This window comes from Oncorhynchus keta, chromosome 1, assembly GCF_023373465.1.
Source record: "Oncorhynchus keta strain PuntledgeMale-10-30-2019 chromosome 1, Oket_V2, whole genome shotgun sequence".
NCBI lineage: Eukaryota > Metazoa > Chordata > Actinopteri > Salmoniformes > Salmonidae > Oncorhynchus > Oncorhynchus keta.
This window is the reverse complement of record NC_068421.1, coordinates 55,277,505-55,297,622: the sequence shown is the minus strand read 5'-3', so window position 1 is coordinate 55,297,622 and position 20,118 is coordinate 55,277,505. Positions and strand designations below refer to the sequence as shown.

At 42.7% G+C, this 20,118-nt stretch overlaps 1 protein-coding gene across 4 annotated transcripts in view; it reads right to left on the bottom strand.

Moving 5' to 3' along the window:
- Positions 1–20,118, bottom strand: part of LOC118388227 (cAMP-specific 3',5'-cyclic phosphodiesterase 4D-like) — a 177,864-nt gene that overhangs the window by 55,624 nt on the left and 102,122 nt on the right. The window contains exon 1 of one of the 4 annotated variants that reach the window (XM_035777093.2): positions 13,618–15,968. The exons of the other annotated variants lie outside the window; for them this stretch is intronic. Coding sequence (XP_035632986.1) covers positions 13,618–13,703 — 86 coding nt within the window. The 5' untranslated portion in view covers positions 13,704–15,968. Of the gene's footprint in view, positions 1–13,617; positions 15,969–20,118 lie in introns of those variants that run through there. 4 annotated transcript variants of the gene reach the window in all.

The window sequence follows — 20,118 nt, the reverse complement described above, 5'->3', positions numbered from 1 at the left end:
AACATTGAAGACCTGACCTACAGAAAGAGACATTCCTGAAACATCAACAAAAACTAAAGCCATCAGCAGCAGTTGAGCACTGAGGGTAAATACATTCCAGTTAGCATGACTGTTGAAGGCATCTTATAGATCTGGACAATCTATGACAGACAGGGACATACGTAAGCTGCATACATCGGACCCTCTGATCATTGAGCAACGTGCCTGAAAAACGTGCTGGGTCTTGAAAAAGACACTGGGCTGGGTGGCTTTCAAAGAATGTGCCTCTGTGCCATGCTGCGTTCCCTCCCCTATGAGGAGCCACATCTAGATCAGAGTGCTCCGTGCTATGCATTGTCACCCTCTGTGGACTGGCTGGAGTACCGTTGGGTAGCCACTGGATCACCATGTGCCTGCCTAGTGGAGTGGAGTCGAGCGAACCGTACGTGCCCTTCATCCAAAAATCTAAGCCCATTATTTTGTTCAATTGCTTGACAATGGAATGTTTTATTTCTGTTGTTTTAATGACAAAGTCTAATTATTAAAGGCTTATCATTTAGGTACTGATGTTCTAGCACCCTTTTATGGAGATCAATTCACAACTAACAGTGCACCTACATAGGAAATCTGTATACTTTTTACATTGTGTTTTTGGAAAAGCATATTATTATTCTCAGAAATGTGGTTCATTTTAGAAAGTAAAGATGGACAGGTGACTATGATCGCAAAGAGTCTTCCAAAAGTCACGAATGAAAACACTCACTGGAATTGATGCTACTCCCCTGAGATTCCTGTGAGTCTGCCTTTCAAAACATCTCACATTTCTAAACTTCTCAAAACCTCTTTGGAATTGACCAATTCTTTCATGTGAAATGCAAACCAAGAGGCTGTAACCAGTAGATGTCACTCCATACCAAAATACCAAATAATAACCTCCCCCTGGCACAATATTCAATGCCCCTCTGAAACATCAAAACCATGGCATAATAAAACATACACCTCCTAGAGCCGGGCATGGAGGAATCAATAGGTTTCTGAGAGTAAGAGGAGGGGGAGGAGTGTGATGGGGAAGGGCGGTCATGCTGAATACATGGAGCTGGAGTAGTGACGCACATGAGCCACTGTTGCGGCCCCCCTGGTGAGATCTGGGAACTATTCCAGGCTCGGGGCTTTATTTCGGGGGGACAGACCGGGAGTGTTGTGTTATTGCTGCCTTGATTAGCATTCCAGTTCTCTTTGGGCTGCATGGCTGCCTGGGAGAGCATGGGTCGTGTTCAGAAGGCACGAACGTGAACCAATAAGAACACAGAGTGCAATGTTCTGTTTCAAAGCATTTTGCTACATTATGCATGCAACAACTCTCTCTCTTCGTGGAAAACTAGACTTGAAGGGGCTGTTTGAAACGTGAATGGCTGATCGAGATATGACATGGACAAACTCTCTGGTCTAACTGTAATCTCAGTCTGGAGACTCTCCAGTGCCCAGAGCCACCTGGATGACATGCTTTGGGTCTCTCCCAGTGTGGCAGTAGTCAGCAGATCAGACTGACAGGCACCCAGAGACACTGACCAGACCACAGCTTGTATTAACAGTGATGGCAGTAGTGTCTGAACATCACTTGGGCACTGATAGAGGCTTTGAGGGGGTAGCAGGCCAGGGAGAGGCAAGTTACAGCCAATGCTTCGTTAGTTGAAGCCTCTCATTATTGAGTCACACTCGAAGCAAAACCTTTCAAAGGAATTGAAAAATAAACCATGTGGGGTCCGATGGTTGATGAAGCACCAACTTGGTGTTTTGCTTTGAAACATATAAAGCCAATCTCCATCAAGTACCCCAACACTCCCGCCAAATGATGTGACTGGCAGTTGCCTGACCCCTTGTTTATCGCAACTGATTAAACAAATGGCATAACTGCTAAGCAATATAAAGTATGAGGTTTATTATGTGCCCTCTTCCTCAGTGCACATCTGAAAATGGCACCACTGTACTTCCCCAATAGCTCTGCCGCTGCAGGAATGTGGGCAGCCCTCCTGTGAAGATCATAACTGTGGTGGCCATAGTTATTTGGTAATTCACATCGGTCAGTGGCCTTGGGATTGTACGGGCTCTCTCAAACGCTCATGTGACGATGACATCAGCACATCTGGAAAGCATTGGTGGGGGGCTCCTTCAGGTATTGGACCAAGACAACAGGGGTGTGTGTGTGTGTGTGGGGGGGGGGTGATGATCTGAACGTCCCCAAACGTCTGATCATATGTTAATGTTATAAGGGATCCATATAGTCTGGGCCATTGATTAGCATTACACATAAAGTAAATAATCTAAGCATATGAGGGGCACAGAAGAAATGTGTGAACAGATTTGCACTATAGAGACACAGTACTAACAAAGTAAGATATTAAAACTCTAAGGTAACTCTACTTCCTATATTGTATTTCCTTTGCCACCATGGCCTTTTTTTGCCTTTACCTCCCTCATCTCACCTCATTTGCTCACATCGCATATAGACTTGTTTATACTGTATTATTGACTGTATGTTTGTTTTACTCCATGTGTAACTCTGTGTCGTTGTATGTGTCGAACTGCTTTGCTTTATCTTGGCCAGGTCGCAATTGTAAATGAGAACTTGTTCTCAACTTGCCTACCTGGTTAAATAAAGGTGAAATAAAATAAATTAAATAAATAAAGGTAGCCCGGAATAAAAAATAAAAAAAATAGACGAAAACAAACAAATCACAAACATAATCCCAGAATACTGCCCATCTGAACCCGAGGGCACTTTCAGACTATGCTCAGGCCTCTGTCAGTGGTGGTGTTAGAATCTATGATCAGTGGACGAGTTACTGGTGACCCCAGCCAACTGTTGATCTGGAGAGGCTAATACCACATTGTACCACCCATCCCAGTGGTGCCTCCCTCCTAATAGGAGACGTGTGGGTGAAAGCACATTCAGTATACGAATACAAACCAGTGTGCAGGATGGCTCCATAGGAGAATGGTGTGGCTAATCACACACCCATCTCGGAAACACACACCAATCACACACACGCACACAGTGAGCAAAGTGTGCTCCACCAGTGTTACTCACTGCACCCCATCCCAGTTGTGAAATCAGCAGACAGGGATGGTGCTATCGATCCTATTCTCCTTTCCCCAAGGCTGGTACAGCACAGTACACAGAGCAGTGAAAGTACACATGTACACACGTACACACAGATACACACATATACTAGAGCTGTGACGGTCACAGAATTTTGGATGACGGTTATTGGTAAGCCAAATGACTGCGGTCACCGTTATAATCGTTTAAATAGCAACAAAAAAAGATCTATATTTATTTGTATTTTTATTTAACCTTTATTTAACTAGGCAAGTCAGTGAAGAACAAATACTTATTTACAATGACGGCCTACAATGGCCAAACCCAGACCGATGCTGGGCCAATTGTGCGCCCCCCTATCGGACTCCCAATAACGGCCGGTTGTGATACAGCCTGGATTCGAACCAAGGTGTCTGTAGTGACGCCTCTAGAGCAGCGGTAAGCAGAGAGGAACTGGGTCTACAACAGACCCACATTTGGAACGCCTGTTTAATAATACCATCCTTTTGATATTGTCTCAAATTCCCCCCACCGGCAGAGTAGCTAAGTTAAAACAGAATTGTATTTAACTTCTGGCTTCCTGCGGACTGTTTTTGTGCAATTGAAAGCAACGCTAGTGTATCTAAATACACCCGCGTTACTAAAAGCAGCTATTGTAGTACTGGCTGGCTTGCTTGGTCTATAAAAAAGTGGTCAGATGAAGCAGATGCTAAATGACAGGACTGTTTTGCTAGCACAGACTGGAATATGTTCCGGGATTCTTCTGATGGCATTAAGGAGTACACCACATCAGTCACTGGCTTTATCAATAAGTGCATCGAGGACATCGTCCCCACAGTGACTGTGCGTACATACCCCAACCAGAAGCCATGGATTACAGGCAACATTCGCAATGTGTCAGGGTTGCAAACTATTACAAACTATTACAGACTACAAAAGGGAAGCACAGCTGAGAGCTGCCCAGTGACACGAGCCTACCAGACGAGCTAAATAGCTTCTATGCTCGCTTCGAGGCAAGTAATACTGAAACATGCACAAGAGCATCAGCTGTTCTGGACGACTGTGTGATCACACTCTCCGCAGCCGATGTGACTAATACCTTTAAACAGGTCAACATTCACAAGGCTGCTGGGCCAGACGGATTACCAGGACGTGTACTCTGACCAACTGGCAAGTATCTTCACTGATATTTTCAACCTCTCCCTGTCTGAGTCGGTAATACCAACATGTTTCAAGCAGACCACCACAGTCCCTGTTCCCAAGAACACTAAGGTAACCTGCCTAAATGACTACCGACCCGTAGCACTCACGGCTGTAGCCATGAAATGCTTTGAAAGGCTGGTCATGGCCCACATCAACACCATTATCCTAGAAACCCTAGATCCACTCTAATTTGCATACCGCTCCAACAGATACACAGATGATGCAATCTCTATTGCACTCCATATGGCCCCTTCCCACCTGGACGAAAGGAACACCTATATGACAATGCTATTAATTGGCCACAGCTCAGTGTTCAACACCATAGTGCCCTCAAAGCTCATCACTATGCTAAGGACCCTGGGACTAAACACCTCCCTCTGCAACTGGATCCTGGACTTTCTGACAGGCCACCCCCAGGAGGTAAGGGTAGGTAACAACACATCCTCCACGCTGATCCTCAACATGGGGGCCCCTCAGGGATGCGTGCTCAGTTCCCTCCTGTACTCCCTGTTCACTGACAATGATGAGACAGCCTATAGGGAGGAGGTCAGAGACCTGACCGTGTGGTGTAAGGACAACAACCTCTCCCTCAACGTTATCAAGACAAAGGAGATGATTGTGGACTACAGGAAAAGGAGAACCAAGCACGCCCCCATTCTAATTGACGGGGCTATAGTGGAGCATGTTGAGAGCTTCAAGTTCCTTGGCATCCACATCACCAACAAACTAACATGGTCCAAGCACACCAAGACAGTAGTGAAGTCTGCCCCTCAGGAGACTGAAAAGATTTGGCATGGGTCCTCAGATCCTCAAAAGGTTCTACAGCTGCACCATCGAGAGCATCCTGACGGGTTGCATCACTGCCTGGTATAAAAGCTGCTCGGCCTCCGACCGCAAGGCACTACAGAGGGCAGCAGGTACGGCCCAGTACATCACTGGGGCCAAGCATCCTGCCATCCAGGACCTCTAGACCAGGCGGTGTCAAAGGAAGGCCCTAAAAATTGTCAAAGACTCCAGCCACCCTAGTCATAGACAGTTCTCTCTGCTACCGCACGGCAAGCGGTACCGGAGCGCCATGTCTATAACTACCTACATAATTATCTAAATGACCTCAACACCGGTGCCCCTGCACATTGACACTGTACCGGTACCCCCTGTATATGGCCACGCTATTGTTATTTACTGCTGCTCTTTAATGATTTGTTATTCTTATCTAATACTTTTTGGGGGATTTTCTTAAACTGCATTGTTGGTTATGGTCTTAGAAGTAAGCATTTCACTGTAAGGTCTACTACACCTGTTGTATTTGTCGCATGTGACAAATACAATTTGATTTGATTACGCAGCTAGCTAAATTAGCTAGCTTATCAAACTGACAGTAGAAAGTCGATTTCAGTTAACCTAACATTAGCGGCTGATAATCTAACTTTAGATACGTGAGCAAAATAGATAGTTAGCAAGCAAGTATCATGCAACGTCAGTTTGTGCTAACTGAAATGGAGACACCGGTAGACCAAAACAACTAGCTAGCAAGCTAATTAGCCAGCTAGCTAACGTTAGCTGGCTGAGTAGATGCAGAGTAGGTGAACGGATGATCTCCGCATGTGTGGTTCCCACCGTGAAGCATGGAAGAGGAGGTGTGGTGGTGCTTTGCTGGTGACACTGTCAGTGATTTGTTTAGAATTCAAGGCACACTTAACCTACATGATTCCATATGTGTTATTTCATAGTTTTTATGTCTTTGCTATTATTCTACAATGTTGAAAATAGTACAAATAAAGAAAAACCCTGGAATGAGTAGGTGTGTCCAAACGTTACCTGCCCCAATTCAAAGTGCCAACTGTAACGTTTGGTGGAAGAGGAATAATGGTCTGGGGCTATTTTTCAAGGTTCGGGCTAGGCCCTTTAGTTCCAGTGAAGGGAAATCGTAATACTTCAGCATACAATAACACTCTAGACGACTCTGTGCTTCGAACTTTGTGGCAACAGTTTGGGGAAGGCCCTTTCCTGTTTCAGCATGACAATGCCCCCGTGCACAGAGCGAGGTCCATACAGAAATTGTTTGTTGAGAACGGTGTGGAAGAACTTGACTGGCCTGCACAGAGCCCTGACCTCAACCCCATCGAACACCTTTGGGATGAATTTGAATACCGACTGCGAAGAAGGCCTAATCGCCCATCATCAGTGCCCGACCCCACTAACGCTCTTGTGGCTGAACAGAAGCAAATCCCTGCAGTGATGTTCCAACATCTAATGGAAAGCCTTCCCAGAAAAGTGGGAAGTCTCCCAGTCCCTGCCACTGAAAAACATCCCCACAACATGATGTTACCACAACCATGCTTCACCGTAAGGATGGTGCCAGGTTTCCTCCAGATGTGACTCTTAGCATTAAGGAACTCTGGAGCTCTGTCAAAGTGACCAATGGGTCCTTGGTCACCTCCCTGACCAAGGCCATTCTCCCCTGATTGCTCAGTTTGGCCGGGTGGCCAGCTCTAGGAAGAGTCTTGGTGGTTCCAAACGTCTTCCATTTAAGAATGATGGAGGCCACTGTGTTCTTGTGGACCTTCAATGCTGCAGAATTTTTTGGTACACTTCCCCAGATCTGTGCCTCGACACAATCCTGTCTCGGAGCTCTACGGACAATTCCTTCGACCTCATTGCTTGGATTTTGCTCTGACATGCAACGTCAACTGTGGGACCTTATATAAATCCGGGGTGTAGCTTTCCAAAACATGTCCAGTCAATTGAATTTACCACAGGTGGACTCCAATCATGTTGTAGAAACATCTTTAAGGATGATAAATGGAAACAGGATGCACCTGAGCTCAATTTCGAGTTTCATAGAAAGGGTATTCTTTCTGTTTAAAAGAATAAATAAAGTAGCAACATTTCTACAAACCTGTTTTTGCTTAGTCATTAGTGGGTATATGGTATTCTATTAGGATCCCCATTAGATGTAGCAAAAGCAGCAGCTACTCTTCCTGGGGTCCACACAAAACATGAAACATCATACATAATACAGAACATCATTAGACAAGAACAGCTCAAGGACAGAACTACATACATTTTTAAAAAGGCACACGAACCCTACATATCAATGCATGCACACAAACTATCTCGGTTAAATAGGGGGGCATTGTGCCACGAGGTGTTGCTTTATCTGTTTTTTTAAACAAGGTTTTCTGTTTATTTGAGCAATATGAGATGGAAGGAAGTTCCATGCAATAAGGACTCTGTATATCATACTGTAGGTTTTCTTGAATTTTTTTTCTGGATGTGGTGTGTCAGAGCTGTGTGTAAGTTGACTATGCAAACAATTTGGGATTTTCAACACATTAATGTTTCTTATAAAAAGAGGAAGGGATGCAGTCAGTCTCTCCTCAACTCTTAGCCAAGAGAGACTGGCATGTATAGTATCTGTTTCAGCCCTCTGATTACAATTAAGAGCAAAAGTGCCAATCTGTTCTGGGCCAGCTGCCGCTTAACTAGGTCTTTCCTTGCAGCACTGGACCACATGACTGGACAATAATCAAGATTACACAAAACCAGAGCCTGCAGAAGGTAAAGTCAAGTAATTTAGTCTCAACTTGTTCAACAACCACACCATTCATTACCAGATTCCTCTGAGGTCTAGCACTTAGGGAATTATATGTACCAAATACAATGCTCTTAGTTTTAGAGATGTTCAGGACCAGTTTATTACTGGCCACCCATTCCAAAACAGACTCCAACTCTTTGTTAAGGGTTTCAGTGACTTCATTAGCTATGGTTGCTGATGCGTATATGGTTGAATCATCAGCATACATGGACACACATGCTTTGTTGAATGCTAGTGGCAGTAGAGGGCCGAGAGAGCTGGCCTGCGGTACACCACACTTTACATGTTTGACATTAAAGAAAATCCTTTGAGTTCTATTAGACAGATAGCTCTGAATCCACGATATTGAAGAGGTTGAAAAGCCATAGCACTTAAGATTTTTCAACAAGAGGTTATGGTCAATAATATCAAAGGCTGCACTGAAATCTAACAGTACAGCTCCCACAATCTTTTTATTATCAATTTCTTTCAACCAATCATCAGTCATTTGTGTCAGTGCAGTACATGCTGAAAGTATGCATGCTGAAAGTCTGTTGTTAATTTGTTTACAGAGAAATAGCATTGTATTTGGTCAAACACATTTTTTTCAACAGTTTGCTAAGACCTGGCAGCAAGCTTATAGGTCTGCTGTTAGAACCATTAAAAGGCCGCTCCAGGCCTGAGGACAAAGACTTTCCTCTAGGTTCAGATTAAAAATATGACAGATAGGAGTGGCTACAGAGTCAGCCACCATCTTCATTAGCTTTCCATCGAAGTTGTCAATGCCAGGAGGTTTGTCATTATTGATCGTTAATAATAATTTTTCCCCCTCTACCACACTAACTTCACAAAATTCAAACTTGCTGTTATGGATCCCTCTGGAACTTTTATTACGCACACCTGTCTCCCATTCCGACTGACTGTATTTGTACAGTTGAAGTCAGATGTTTACATACACTCAGGTTGGAGTCATTAAAACTTGTTTTTCAACTACTCAACAAATTTCTTGTTAACAAACTAGAGTTTTGGTAAGTCGGTTAGGACATCTACTTTGTGCATGACAAGTAATTGTTCCAACAATTGTTTACAGACAGAATATTTCACTTATAATTCACTGTATCACAATTCCAGTGGGTCAGAAGTTTACATACACTAAATTGACTGTGCCTTTAAACAGCTTGGAAAATTCCAGAAAATTATGTCATGGCTTTAGAAGCTTCTGTTAGGCTAATTGACATAATTTGAGTCAATTGGAGGTATACATGTGGATCTATTTCAAGGCCTACCTTCCTACCGAATCTCTTCATACCAACGTGACAGAATAATCGACCATTGAGAGAGACAGCAGGAATGGCCCGTCTAAGGACGCTGTGACTGGTCCGTCCGGCGCCGCCGCAACTTCAGCAACTTCAACTGGCCTGTCCGATGACGACGTAACTTTGGCAGCTGCATCGGTTGCACTGCTGGTGCGTCAGGGGGGGTACTGTCACGGAACTTTCATTATGCACACCTGTCCCCTATTCCCACTGATTGTATTTGTATATATGTGCCCTTTGGTTACCATTGGGTAGTCGATTATTGTTACTATGTCCATTGGTGCGTGTGAGTACCTGTGCTGTGTGTTTTGGGCTTTCGTGCCCTTGTGGATTGCGCAGATGATTACGGGTCTCGTCCCGTGTGTTATTTATTCAAGGTACTCCTCGCTCTTTTGTTTTGTGTTTCTACCCGTGTTTTGTTTCATGTTTGTTTGGTCTTCATCCCTGTGCCTTTACACGGCACGCCGTAATTTGGGCTTAATAAAAAAACGATTACGCATTCCTGCGCCTGTCTCCCGAATCTCTTCATACCAACGTGACACTTGCACTGCTTTCCTTTCATTATTAGTTTTTTTATGCATGAATATAATTGCTCACTGTTTGTCTTGGGCATTTCGATGAAAGATGGAGTTGAATTAGTCTTTAGTCTGCCCATAATTTCGTTAAGTACTCCAAAGTTTTTTTCCCATCATTCTTTATATCATTGATCTTGGCTTCATAATAAAGTTTCTTCTTTTTTTTTGAGTTTAGTCACATAATTTCTCAATTTACAGTAAGTAAGCCAGTTAGATGTACAGCCAGACTTATTAGCCACACCGTTTGCCCCATCTCTTTCAACTATATAGTATTTCAATTCCTCATCTATCCGTGGAGCCTTAACAGTTCTAACAGTCAGGTGCATGTTTATCAATAATTGGAAGAAGCAATTTCATAAATTCATCAAGTGCAGCGTCTGGATGCTACTCATTAATCACATTAGACCAGAAAATATTTTTTAAATCATCCACAAAAGAGTCACAGCAAAATCTTTTGTATGATCTCTTATATACTATTTTAGGCCCAGCTGTTGGAACTTTACGTTGTAAAGAGTCCATAGTTACAGCGGAAACTGATTCGATGCCCGGCTGTCCCATCTTCAGTCAGCTGTTCGCTCCACACAATATTTTTTTAAATAAAAAAATGTATGGTTATTTTATTTTCATGACATAATCTTCGGTAACACAATTCTACAAAAACTTATGCCCAGACTAGAGGTCAGCCGATTATGATTTTTTAAAGCCGATACCGATTATTGGAGGACCAAAAAAGGCAATACCGATTAATCGGACAATTTTTACATTTGATTTATTTGTAATAATGACAATTACAACAATACTGAATGAACACTTATTTTAACTTAATATAATACATCAATAAAATCAAATGAGCCTCAAGTAAATAATGAAACATGTTCAATTTGGTTTAAATAATGCAAAAACAAAGTGTTGGAGAAGAAAGTAAAAGTGCAATATGTGCTATGTAAGAAAGCTAATGTTTCAGTTCCTTGCTCAGAACATGAGAACATATGAAAGCTGGTGGTTCCTTTTAACATGAGTCTTCAAAATTCCCAGGTAAGAAGTTTTAGGTTGTAGTTATTATAGAATTATAGGACTCTTTCCCTCTATACCATTTCTATTTCATTAACCTTTGACTATTGGATGTTCTTATAGGCACTTTAGTATTGCCAGTGTAACAGTATAGCTTCTGTCCCTCTCCTCGCTCCTCCCTGTGCTCTTACCAGCAACACAACGACAACAGCCACCATGCAGAGCAAGGGGAACAACTACTTGAAGGCTCAGAGCGAGTGATGTTTGAAACGCTATTAGCGCACGCTAACTACCTAGCCATTTCACTTTGGTTACACCAGCTTCATCTCGGGAGTTGATAGGCTTGAAGTCATAAACAGCGCAATGCTTGACGCACAACGGAGAGCTGCTGGCAAAACGCACGTGCCGTTTGAATTAATGTTTACGCGCCTGCTTCTGCATACCACCGCTCAGTCAGATATTTAGATACTTGTATGCTTGTATGCTCAGTCAGATTATGTGCAAGGCAGGACACGCTAGATAATGCCTAGTAACCATGTGTAGTAACTAGTGATTATGATTGATTGTTTTTTATAAGATAAGTTTTTTATAAGATAAGTTTAATGCTAGCTAGCAACTTACCTTGGCTTACTGCATTCGCGTAACAGGCAGTCTCCTTGTGGAGTGCAACGAGAGAGAGGCAGGTCGTTATTGCGTTGACTAGTTAACTGCAAGATTGGATCCCCCGAGCAGACAAGGTGAAAATCTGTCGTTCTGTCGAGGCAGTTAACCCATCGTTCCTAGACCATCACTGAAAATAAGAATGTATTCTTAACTGACTTGCCTAGTTAAATAAAGGTATAAACAAAAATAAAAAAATAGGCAAATCGGCGCCCCAAAAAACGATTTCCGATTGTTATAAAAACTTGAAATCGGTCCTAATTAATCGGCCATTCCGATTAAGCGGTCGACCTCTAGCCCAGACATTTAAACATAAACGTGACATACACCATGCATTCACAGACACATCTGATATCCAGTCCACACAGCACAGATCGTACACACTGCGACACCCAACACTTTTCTGTGTATTAAAACATACACTGCGACCCCACATACAACATAAGACAACACAAAAATAGTAATTTCTCAAGCTGAACACATTACAACAAATTCTACAGTGTTGCTCCAGTTAACCACAAAAAATAGGAAGTCACTTGGCGAAAGTGTGATTTTGTGTTTGAGAAATAGAAAATGTTTTGCTATTTTTCTTTCTACTTGCTTCCTCTTAACCCTTTACACTCGTAGGAATTGACCTATATGGATAGGTCTAAATTAAAAACATTCTTAGAGAAGAAATATGAAAAGCATATGCATAACCATGGTAGCAATTAGAAGGGAACAGTTTGGAAATTATGGGAAAGACTCAATCCACTGTTGATTTTCTGTGCATTTAACATTCACTATATTTGTTAATAACAAACTCTAGAATTCTCTGGATACATTTAGAAACATGATAAAAAAATATCCCTGGAAAATGTGGGTTAGGTGCAACATAAGACAAAGAAATTACAGTTCGAGTGAAAGGACTAACTGGTGTCTCCAATCACCCACACACCTCTCCAAAGTGTGCACAGTTCCTAAGTCATTTCAATGCACTTTCATGGCTCAAAGAAGAGTGTTCAACTATACGTTTTTTTGGAGCTCTCCTACTGTAACTGTGCCATTGGGGAACTAGAGCAAGCACACTTGTAGTTGTTTTGCTTGGAACACAACCCTGCATCTCCCATCACAAAATTACTGTTGTTGTTTACGCAATCCAAGAAGTCCATTATAAATCACAATCTGGGTCAGGTGGGTATCATTTGAAAGCCTGTTATCAAATACAATATTACAGTGTTAGGATTTCACAATGTAATTCAGGGAAAGAGATCATTATTTTTGTACGCATATAAAGGAGTCATGAGTGCATTCAGGTGCGTGTCGTAGAAAATTAGAATAGACAATAGACAAACATTCAGAACAACTCAGGGTATGACGCCATGTAACCTTGTAGCTGAACATTGAACAGAGTGATCATAAACGTTGACACTGTGCATGACATAGAAAACTGCACATTTGGATTGCTTGTAGGACATCAAAGTGCTATTTATTATAATCCTCAACGTCTCATCTTTCAAAAAAACGTCTCCTCTTAAAGATGCACTATACAGAAATCACTCCATGTCCTGACAAAAATTCTAAAAGTTGGCCTAATTTCAGTTTGTGACAAAACAAGCGAGTATAGTGGAGAGAATCACGGTACCATCTAAACCGCTGTGAAATATATTTTTGTTGTATTTTCAGCTGGTGTACTGTACAATCCCAAAAGTAAAAGACGCAAAAACCAAACACAAGAACGCGTAGCATAGAAATAGCACACATAGAACTGGTCTACCACTACTTAGACTTGCTTTCAATGAGAATGACACATCTACAACACACATTTCTGTGTGAATTTGGTCAGGCCACCCAAAAAGGTACATATTGCAGCTTTAATTTACAGTATTTCTCTCACTCAGACAACAAAACACTTGCAAAAGTTGCCCAATTAGCGGGAGGAATGGTGGCAACTTCTTGTCTTGCATGGTGCTCAAGATCAGAACAGCTGTCAATCAAAACACATACAGCTCTGTGAAGGGCAGAGCCAGAGCTCTGTCGTCATGTTACTGTACAGACACTGCGTTGTACATGAACCAGAAAAATACAACACTTGAAATACAGTCTGAAACCACAACTGCATGATATGAGGTGGAACTGACTGCAAAAAACAAAAACGGAATAAAACAGTCAAGATACTCACATACCCCCACACAAGATCCAGTTCTACATACATACCCTAAGCAGGAGTGTCTTCGACCGTGGCTGTTGGGGCCATAGCTGAACTGGCTCCCCTTCCTGGGGAATCGGTGATCTTTGTTCATTGTGGGTCAAGTTTTTGGCTGCTATAAGTCTATGTATGACTTGCTGGGCTAACAAAGAAAAAGAGGCTACACACCCACAACAACAGCTGGGAGACGAGCTGGAGCTCAGGTGGAGCTCATCCTCTCCGAAGGGTTCTTCAGCCGGGGCTGTACCCACCACATGCTGCTACCGCCTGGGGAGACTCAAGGAGCGGTGGGTGGGTAGGTGGGTGTCCCCCGATCACAGGTATGCTGGGGATACTGGGGTAGCTGTAGATCAGGAGAAGGGGAGAGGCTGAAAATGTAGGAGTCCCAAGTGCTGTAGGATACGCAGGTCTCAACAAGACCAGTGGTATTCAGTGCTCCAGATAGCTTTCTTGATTTGCTGTATTAGGATTGCGTCTCTGCTGTCGTCCAAAATTCAGAGAGACCGGTTCTTAAACACAAAGTTTCTCACAGAGTCTCTCTCAGACTCTCTGTCTGTCTCTATAGAAAGGGGAAATCCTGCGTGATACAGTAACCAATGTGAGGGAGAAGGGAATGAGGTTTGAGCGCGGAGGGCAGAGCGAGCGTTGACCTCTCTCCGCAGTGTGGGAGAGCTTGCGCTGTCCCCAGAGGTTCTGGCTGTGGGGGCTGCACCCAGGGCCCATCCAAGCCCCCACAACTGTTTAGAGATTTTTTAGGATATCTACAGTAAAAGTGAAACAGCCTGCAAACACAAGCCTTCAGTTAAGGAGGAACTTGATGAAATTGAGGAAGCGTTGGCATCTTCCGAGGAAAGGAGAACCGAAGACTTCAGATAAGTATGCCAGAAGCAAACGGTCAAGTTAAAAAGATATGAGAGTTATACCTACCATATTCCCAAGTGCATGGATAATTATTTTATACTGAATAAGAAAAAAATAACAGTTTAAAGGTTTTCTGATGCATTCTGATCGAGTTGCCATAGATTAGCTTTGTACGTCTGGACTTGTCTGTGGGTTTCTTCTGCTACTGGGTCTCTCTGGTGCCTGGCAGCCCTAACCTAGCACAGGCCGACACGTGGGATCGACATGCCTCCCAATGTGGCACGCCCTTCGTTCCCCCTTAAGCTAAACAATGACATTGTGTATTGTTAGCTTCCACGAATAAGGGGTAGTGAGGGGGCACTCCGATGTAGTTCCTGGGGTCTAGGGTCTAGCACAGCACATGCACAAACCTGCGCAAAGAAACACGCACAGAAACATGCACACAGGAAAAGTACACTCAGTCTGTGGTCAGTGATAAAAACATCACTGGACGGCAGTTAGCCCAGCAGTTAGCCCAGCAGTTAGCCCAGCAGTTAGCCCAGCAGTTAAAGCATTGGGACGGTCATCAAAAGGTGAATGGTTTCGAAATCACGAGCCGATTAGGTGAAAAAACTGTTGCCGTGCCCTTGACCAGCAAGGCATTTAACCCTTATTGCTACTGTAAGTTACTATGGATAAGTGTGTCGGATAAATTACAAAAATGTACATTACAAAAATGCTTTCAAGCCCTGCAGTTGAGAAACTCCAGGAAACTGCTACCCACAACACACACTATGCAATGTCACCCTTGCACAAAGTGAGTCCACCAATATAAGTACATAACACATTTGATGTACCTGTAGATGACACTGTAATTGAGACAACTTTTTTGTTGTTGCACTGTGCCACAGACATGCCAGGGCTGGAATAAAAGCCTGCACACCCAGTAGCTCTCCAGGTTTCATAGAACAGGCAATCTCAGGAAAACTCATAATCACACCACCTGCAGGTACTCATTAAAAGAGCACAGTAATAACCATCCACCCTGGATTGTACTATGCACAACCTGTCAGCTACAACACAACCTGCTCCCTCACCTCACCACTTTCCTAGACACCACACACACACACACACACACCGAAGTGTTAAATAAATGTGTTTGATCTGGAACTTCTATCTAAACGACAGCCTCCTTTACCTATGTGCAAGTATTTGGGTGATAAGGAGTGAGATCTCACCTCTAATGAGCTGGGTCGTTAAAATGTTCAGCAGGGAATGTTTGGTTTCATTTGAATTGGCCTTCCCACACTACGTGTCCCTGCAAGAACGTCTCTAGTCGATTGTGTCGTTTGGGACGTTTTCTTTTTGGAAATAAGCTACAGTAATATCCAACTCTGCCGCAATGTTTACAGTATGTTGTGCATGCTCCATGGTAAATAAACAGATATCCAAGTAACTATTATTTTATCTGTTTAATTATGAGGCAGAGATGATGCAGTTAATCATCTCTGCCCAATAATTAAACAGATAGATAAAATAATAGCTACTTGGATATCTGTTTATTTACCATGGAGCATGGTAAAAGTGAACGATGGTGCTCCAATCGAGCTCACTCGTATCAGCTGTATCTGGGCAGGACGAATACAATACACAACAATACAACACAGGCCAGTGTGACAGACTAAAATAATAATTTTACACTCAAGTGACCCTTATCAGGGTCACTTGTCCTGGGATCAATCCCAATTCCCCCCCTGAGCAAAGGGGGAAACAGGGTTAGCTAATGTATTTACTGCAAATTTAATGTACAATTTTGTAAGCTTGCCTTGCTGTTCAATAAAAAGTATTTCCAAGTCAATCACTTGTCATTGGTCTTTATTGTAGTAGCGTAAGGTCAGAGATTGAAGATATTTGCCAACGCATGTAATGTAGCAGTAGCTAACTATTTTATTGTAATTGTATAGCTGAGGATAAAAAAACCTGTACGCTATGGATGTGTAGCTATGTAGCCGATCTGTGCATGGACCCTAAACCGTTTGGTATAAATATTAGTTTAGAACCGCGGGTTTAATTGTTCTAGCTACAACGCTTCCACTGGTAATGACTGAGTGAAGGAAATATGACAGTTACATTTCAAACTGCTACGGAATGAAAGTCCTGCTTCAGTACTATTCCACATTGAACCACAGCCAAAGGCTGGGTACATTGTTGTTCTGATGTTCTCATTGGTTGCGCATATGGTGCTAATTTGTTGCATGAGGCATTTTTTGAATTTTGGATTCTCACCGACTGTCGAATTTTTATTTTGGTGCTTGTTAGTTCTAAGTTCTTTTTAAAACAATACACAGCGCCATTATCTTTGCTACATACTTTATATCTGGTTTGAGTCGTTTATGTTTACACTAAAAAAACGTTTTACCATCCCGAAAATGTATCCTCCCCCAGAGCTGCCCGTCGCTGCTAAATTAAACTAGGGGAAACATTGAAATATAAGGACTGTTGCCAGTACAGGCATTGAGAAAAACACAAGGCTCCTGTGATGTGGTGATGTCCCATTCCCTAAGCCTAATTTAGCTCTCCCTACCACTAGTTGCTCTGTTTTCGAGTCCCTACCCCCACGAGAGACACTCGAAAACAAAAGGGGAGGGCTAAGCGGGGGGTATTGGGATTGAGCCCTGGAGTGTGTCAGAGTGTGTCCCCTCCTCTGCATGGCCCTGAGTCAGAACAGGGCAGAACAGACCCCTTAGGCCCTCAGGCCCCCGTCAGACAGCCTCATTAAAGCATGAAACACACCAAACACGCTATTCGATCTGTTAATCGGCTACAGCGGGGAAACAGTCAGAGGGGGAGAGAGAGGAGAAGAGGATGGGGAGGTCTGTAGGGTGGAGCTGCTGCCAAAGAGAACATGGGAGGCCAGATATTAAACCAGGAGACCAGATGGAACCATGGATGTGACATGGGGCATGACACAGACCTGGTTTCAAATACTATTTCGTACATCTGTATATGTAAGAGCCTGTGCCTGCCTCCCAAAAAGTGTGTGAGTGTGTGTTCTGTCCTTTTGCTAGGCCTGGCAGGGACATCAGTGCCTGTCACAGCAAGTACAAGGTGTGTGTAGCGTTTGGAAGCTGTGAGTGTGATAGCAAACAGAATGAATATGAGCAGCATCTGTAAAACTGTTCACAGATAGCCAAATCTGGGTGCGACAATCAAGTAGAAAAGGTGTAGGCCTACAGAGTAAAAAAGAGCCTCTTCTGCAGGAATTAAGAAGTCATCATTACACAGATTTAAGTCACATACAATGGCATAGAAGAATACTGTTCTGTATGAAAAGTATGTTAGATACAAAGGATGCCATCATAACTGCAGCATTAATCAGCCCTATTGTGTAAACACCGCATGCTCTGTCTGGTAAATGTCTGGCCAGTACAGGAAGAGAATCTAAAGAGCTCTGGACAAATGCAGCTTATCTGAAGCATTTTCTCTTCTCTCGGCTGCCAACACATACCTTATGACGGTTCCCCCTTGTGTTTATCTTCTGCAAGGCCTCACAGTACACACTCCATGCACTGCCAGAGGTATAATCTATTTTCTGTGACTCGTTAAAACGAGTTAATTTATACCAGCCGCAAGCTTTCTTGCGTGTATCATCATCTGCTTAATGCCAAGTTTCCTGACGCACAAATGTTGTAATTTTTCCTAACCTTGTGGCTTGAAGACCCGCACAAAAGGCTACTCTCTCTAATACACAAACTAGGGATTGTCAGCATTGTCAAAAGGATTATACATTAAACCCTAAAACAATTCAAACTGCTATCCAAGTGTCCAGGGTAAACATTGTTTTGGAGGATGTTTTTGGGGAACACTGTTTTTACTTGGTTGGAACGAATAGGGTCCAAAGTAGATAAAGAGAAGAGCCAGTGAGGAAACTGCATGAGGATTCTCATCTGTGATGATGGCCCAGTACACACCCCTCTGTGTAATCAACCTAAACTCCAGTGTTAATTAATCCTGGCCCATCTGTGAATCATAATGGGAAAAGAAGCATAGATCATTCCATTTTACATTGGCTGTTGCTTTTAACAATTTCATGCTAAAAAAAGCCAGGGGACCAGGGTTCCGCTCTGGAATCACGCTTTTCACTGTGCTCAGAGGACACTTTCGGTACAGCAGTTTAGCTGAAGTCGAGCCCAAAAGGACAATTCCCATAGACGGCCCCCATAGAGAAGTCAAATTTAAAAATCCTAACAAGAAACTTTCGTTATCACCTTTGTGCCGAAAATATTCATAGAACTTTTCAAGTAATTGTCTCGGGGACACATTTTTTTTTCTTCATCACTCACAGCCGAATATGTTAACATTTATATCAATCCACTATCTGTTATGTTTCTGGATGACGTCGTTGCTGCTCGTCCTGCTTCCAGTGCGCACTGAGTGCTGGTGCACTGCCGTTCTCGGATCTGTAAAGCAGATGCCAACCGCCATGAAACGGCGTATGCGAACATGAGTAGATTATGTTGAAAACAACGGTCGGCCATCTCGAACATTGTCTCAAGTTCATATATATATATATATACACTGAACAAAAATATAAACGCAACATGTAAAGTGTTGGTCCCATGTTTCATGAGCTGAAATAAAAGATCCCATAAATGTTCCATATGCACAAGAACATTATTGTATTTATTCTTTACATACCTGTAAGTGAGCATTTTATCCTTTATCCAGATGTGGCATATCAAGAAGCTGATTAAACAGCATTATCATTACACAGGTGCACCTTGTGCTGGGGACAATAAAAGGTCACTCTAAAATATGCAGTTTTGTCACACAACACAATGGCACAGATGTCTGAGGTTTTGAGGGAGGATGCAATTGGCATGCTAACTGCGGGAATGTCCACCAGAGCTGTTGTCAGAGAATTGAATATTAATTTCTCTACCATAAGCCGCCACCAACTTCGTTTTAGACAATTTGACAGTACGTCCAACCGGTCTCACAACCGCAGACTACGTGTAACCACGCCAGCCCAGGAGCTCCACATCCGACTTCTTCACCTGCGGGATCATCATGGCTGTGTCCCTGCCCAGTTATGTGAACTCCATAGATTAGGGCCTAATTTATTTATTTCAATTGACTGATTTCCTTATATGAACTTATATGAATTGTAACTCATCAAAATCTTTGAAATTGTTGCATATGCAGTGCATTCGGAAAGTATTCAGACCCCTTGACTTTTTACAAATGTTGTTACATTACAGCCTTATTCTAAAAAATGATTATTATTTTTTTTAATTCTCAGCAATCTAAACACAATACCCCATAACAACAAAGTAAAAACAGATTTTTATTTATTTTAGCAAATGTATTCAAAATAAAAAAGTATTCAGACACTTTGCTATGATACTTGAATTTGAGCTCAGGTGCATCCTGTTTCAATTGATCATTCTTGAGATGTTTCTAGAACTTGATTGGAGTCCACCTGTGGTAAATTCAATTGTTTGGGCATGATTTGGAAAGGCACACAACAGCTGACAGTGCATGTCACAGCAAAAACCAAACCATGAGGTCAAAGGAATTGTCCTTATAGCTCAGAGACAGGATTGTGTTGAGGCACAAATCAGGGGAAGAGTACCAAAGAATGTTGGTAGCATTTAAGGTCCCCAAGA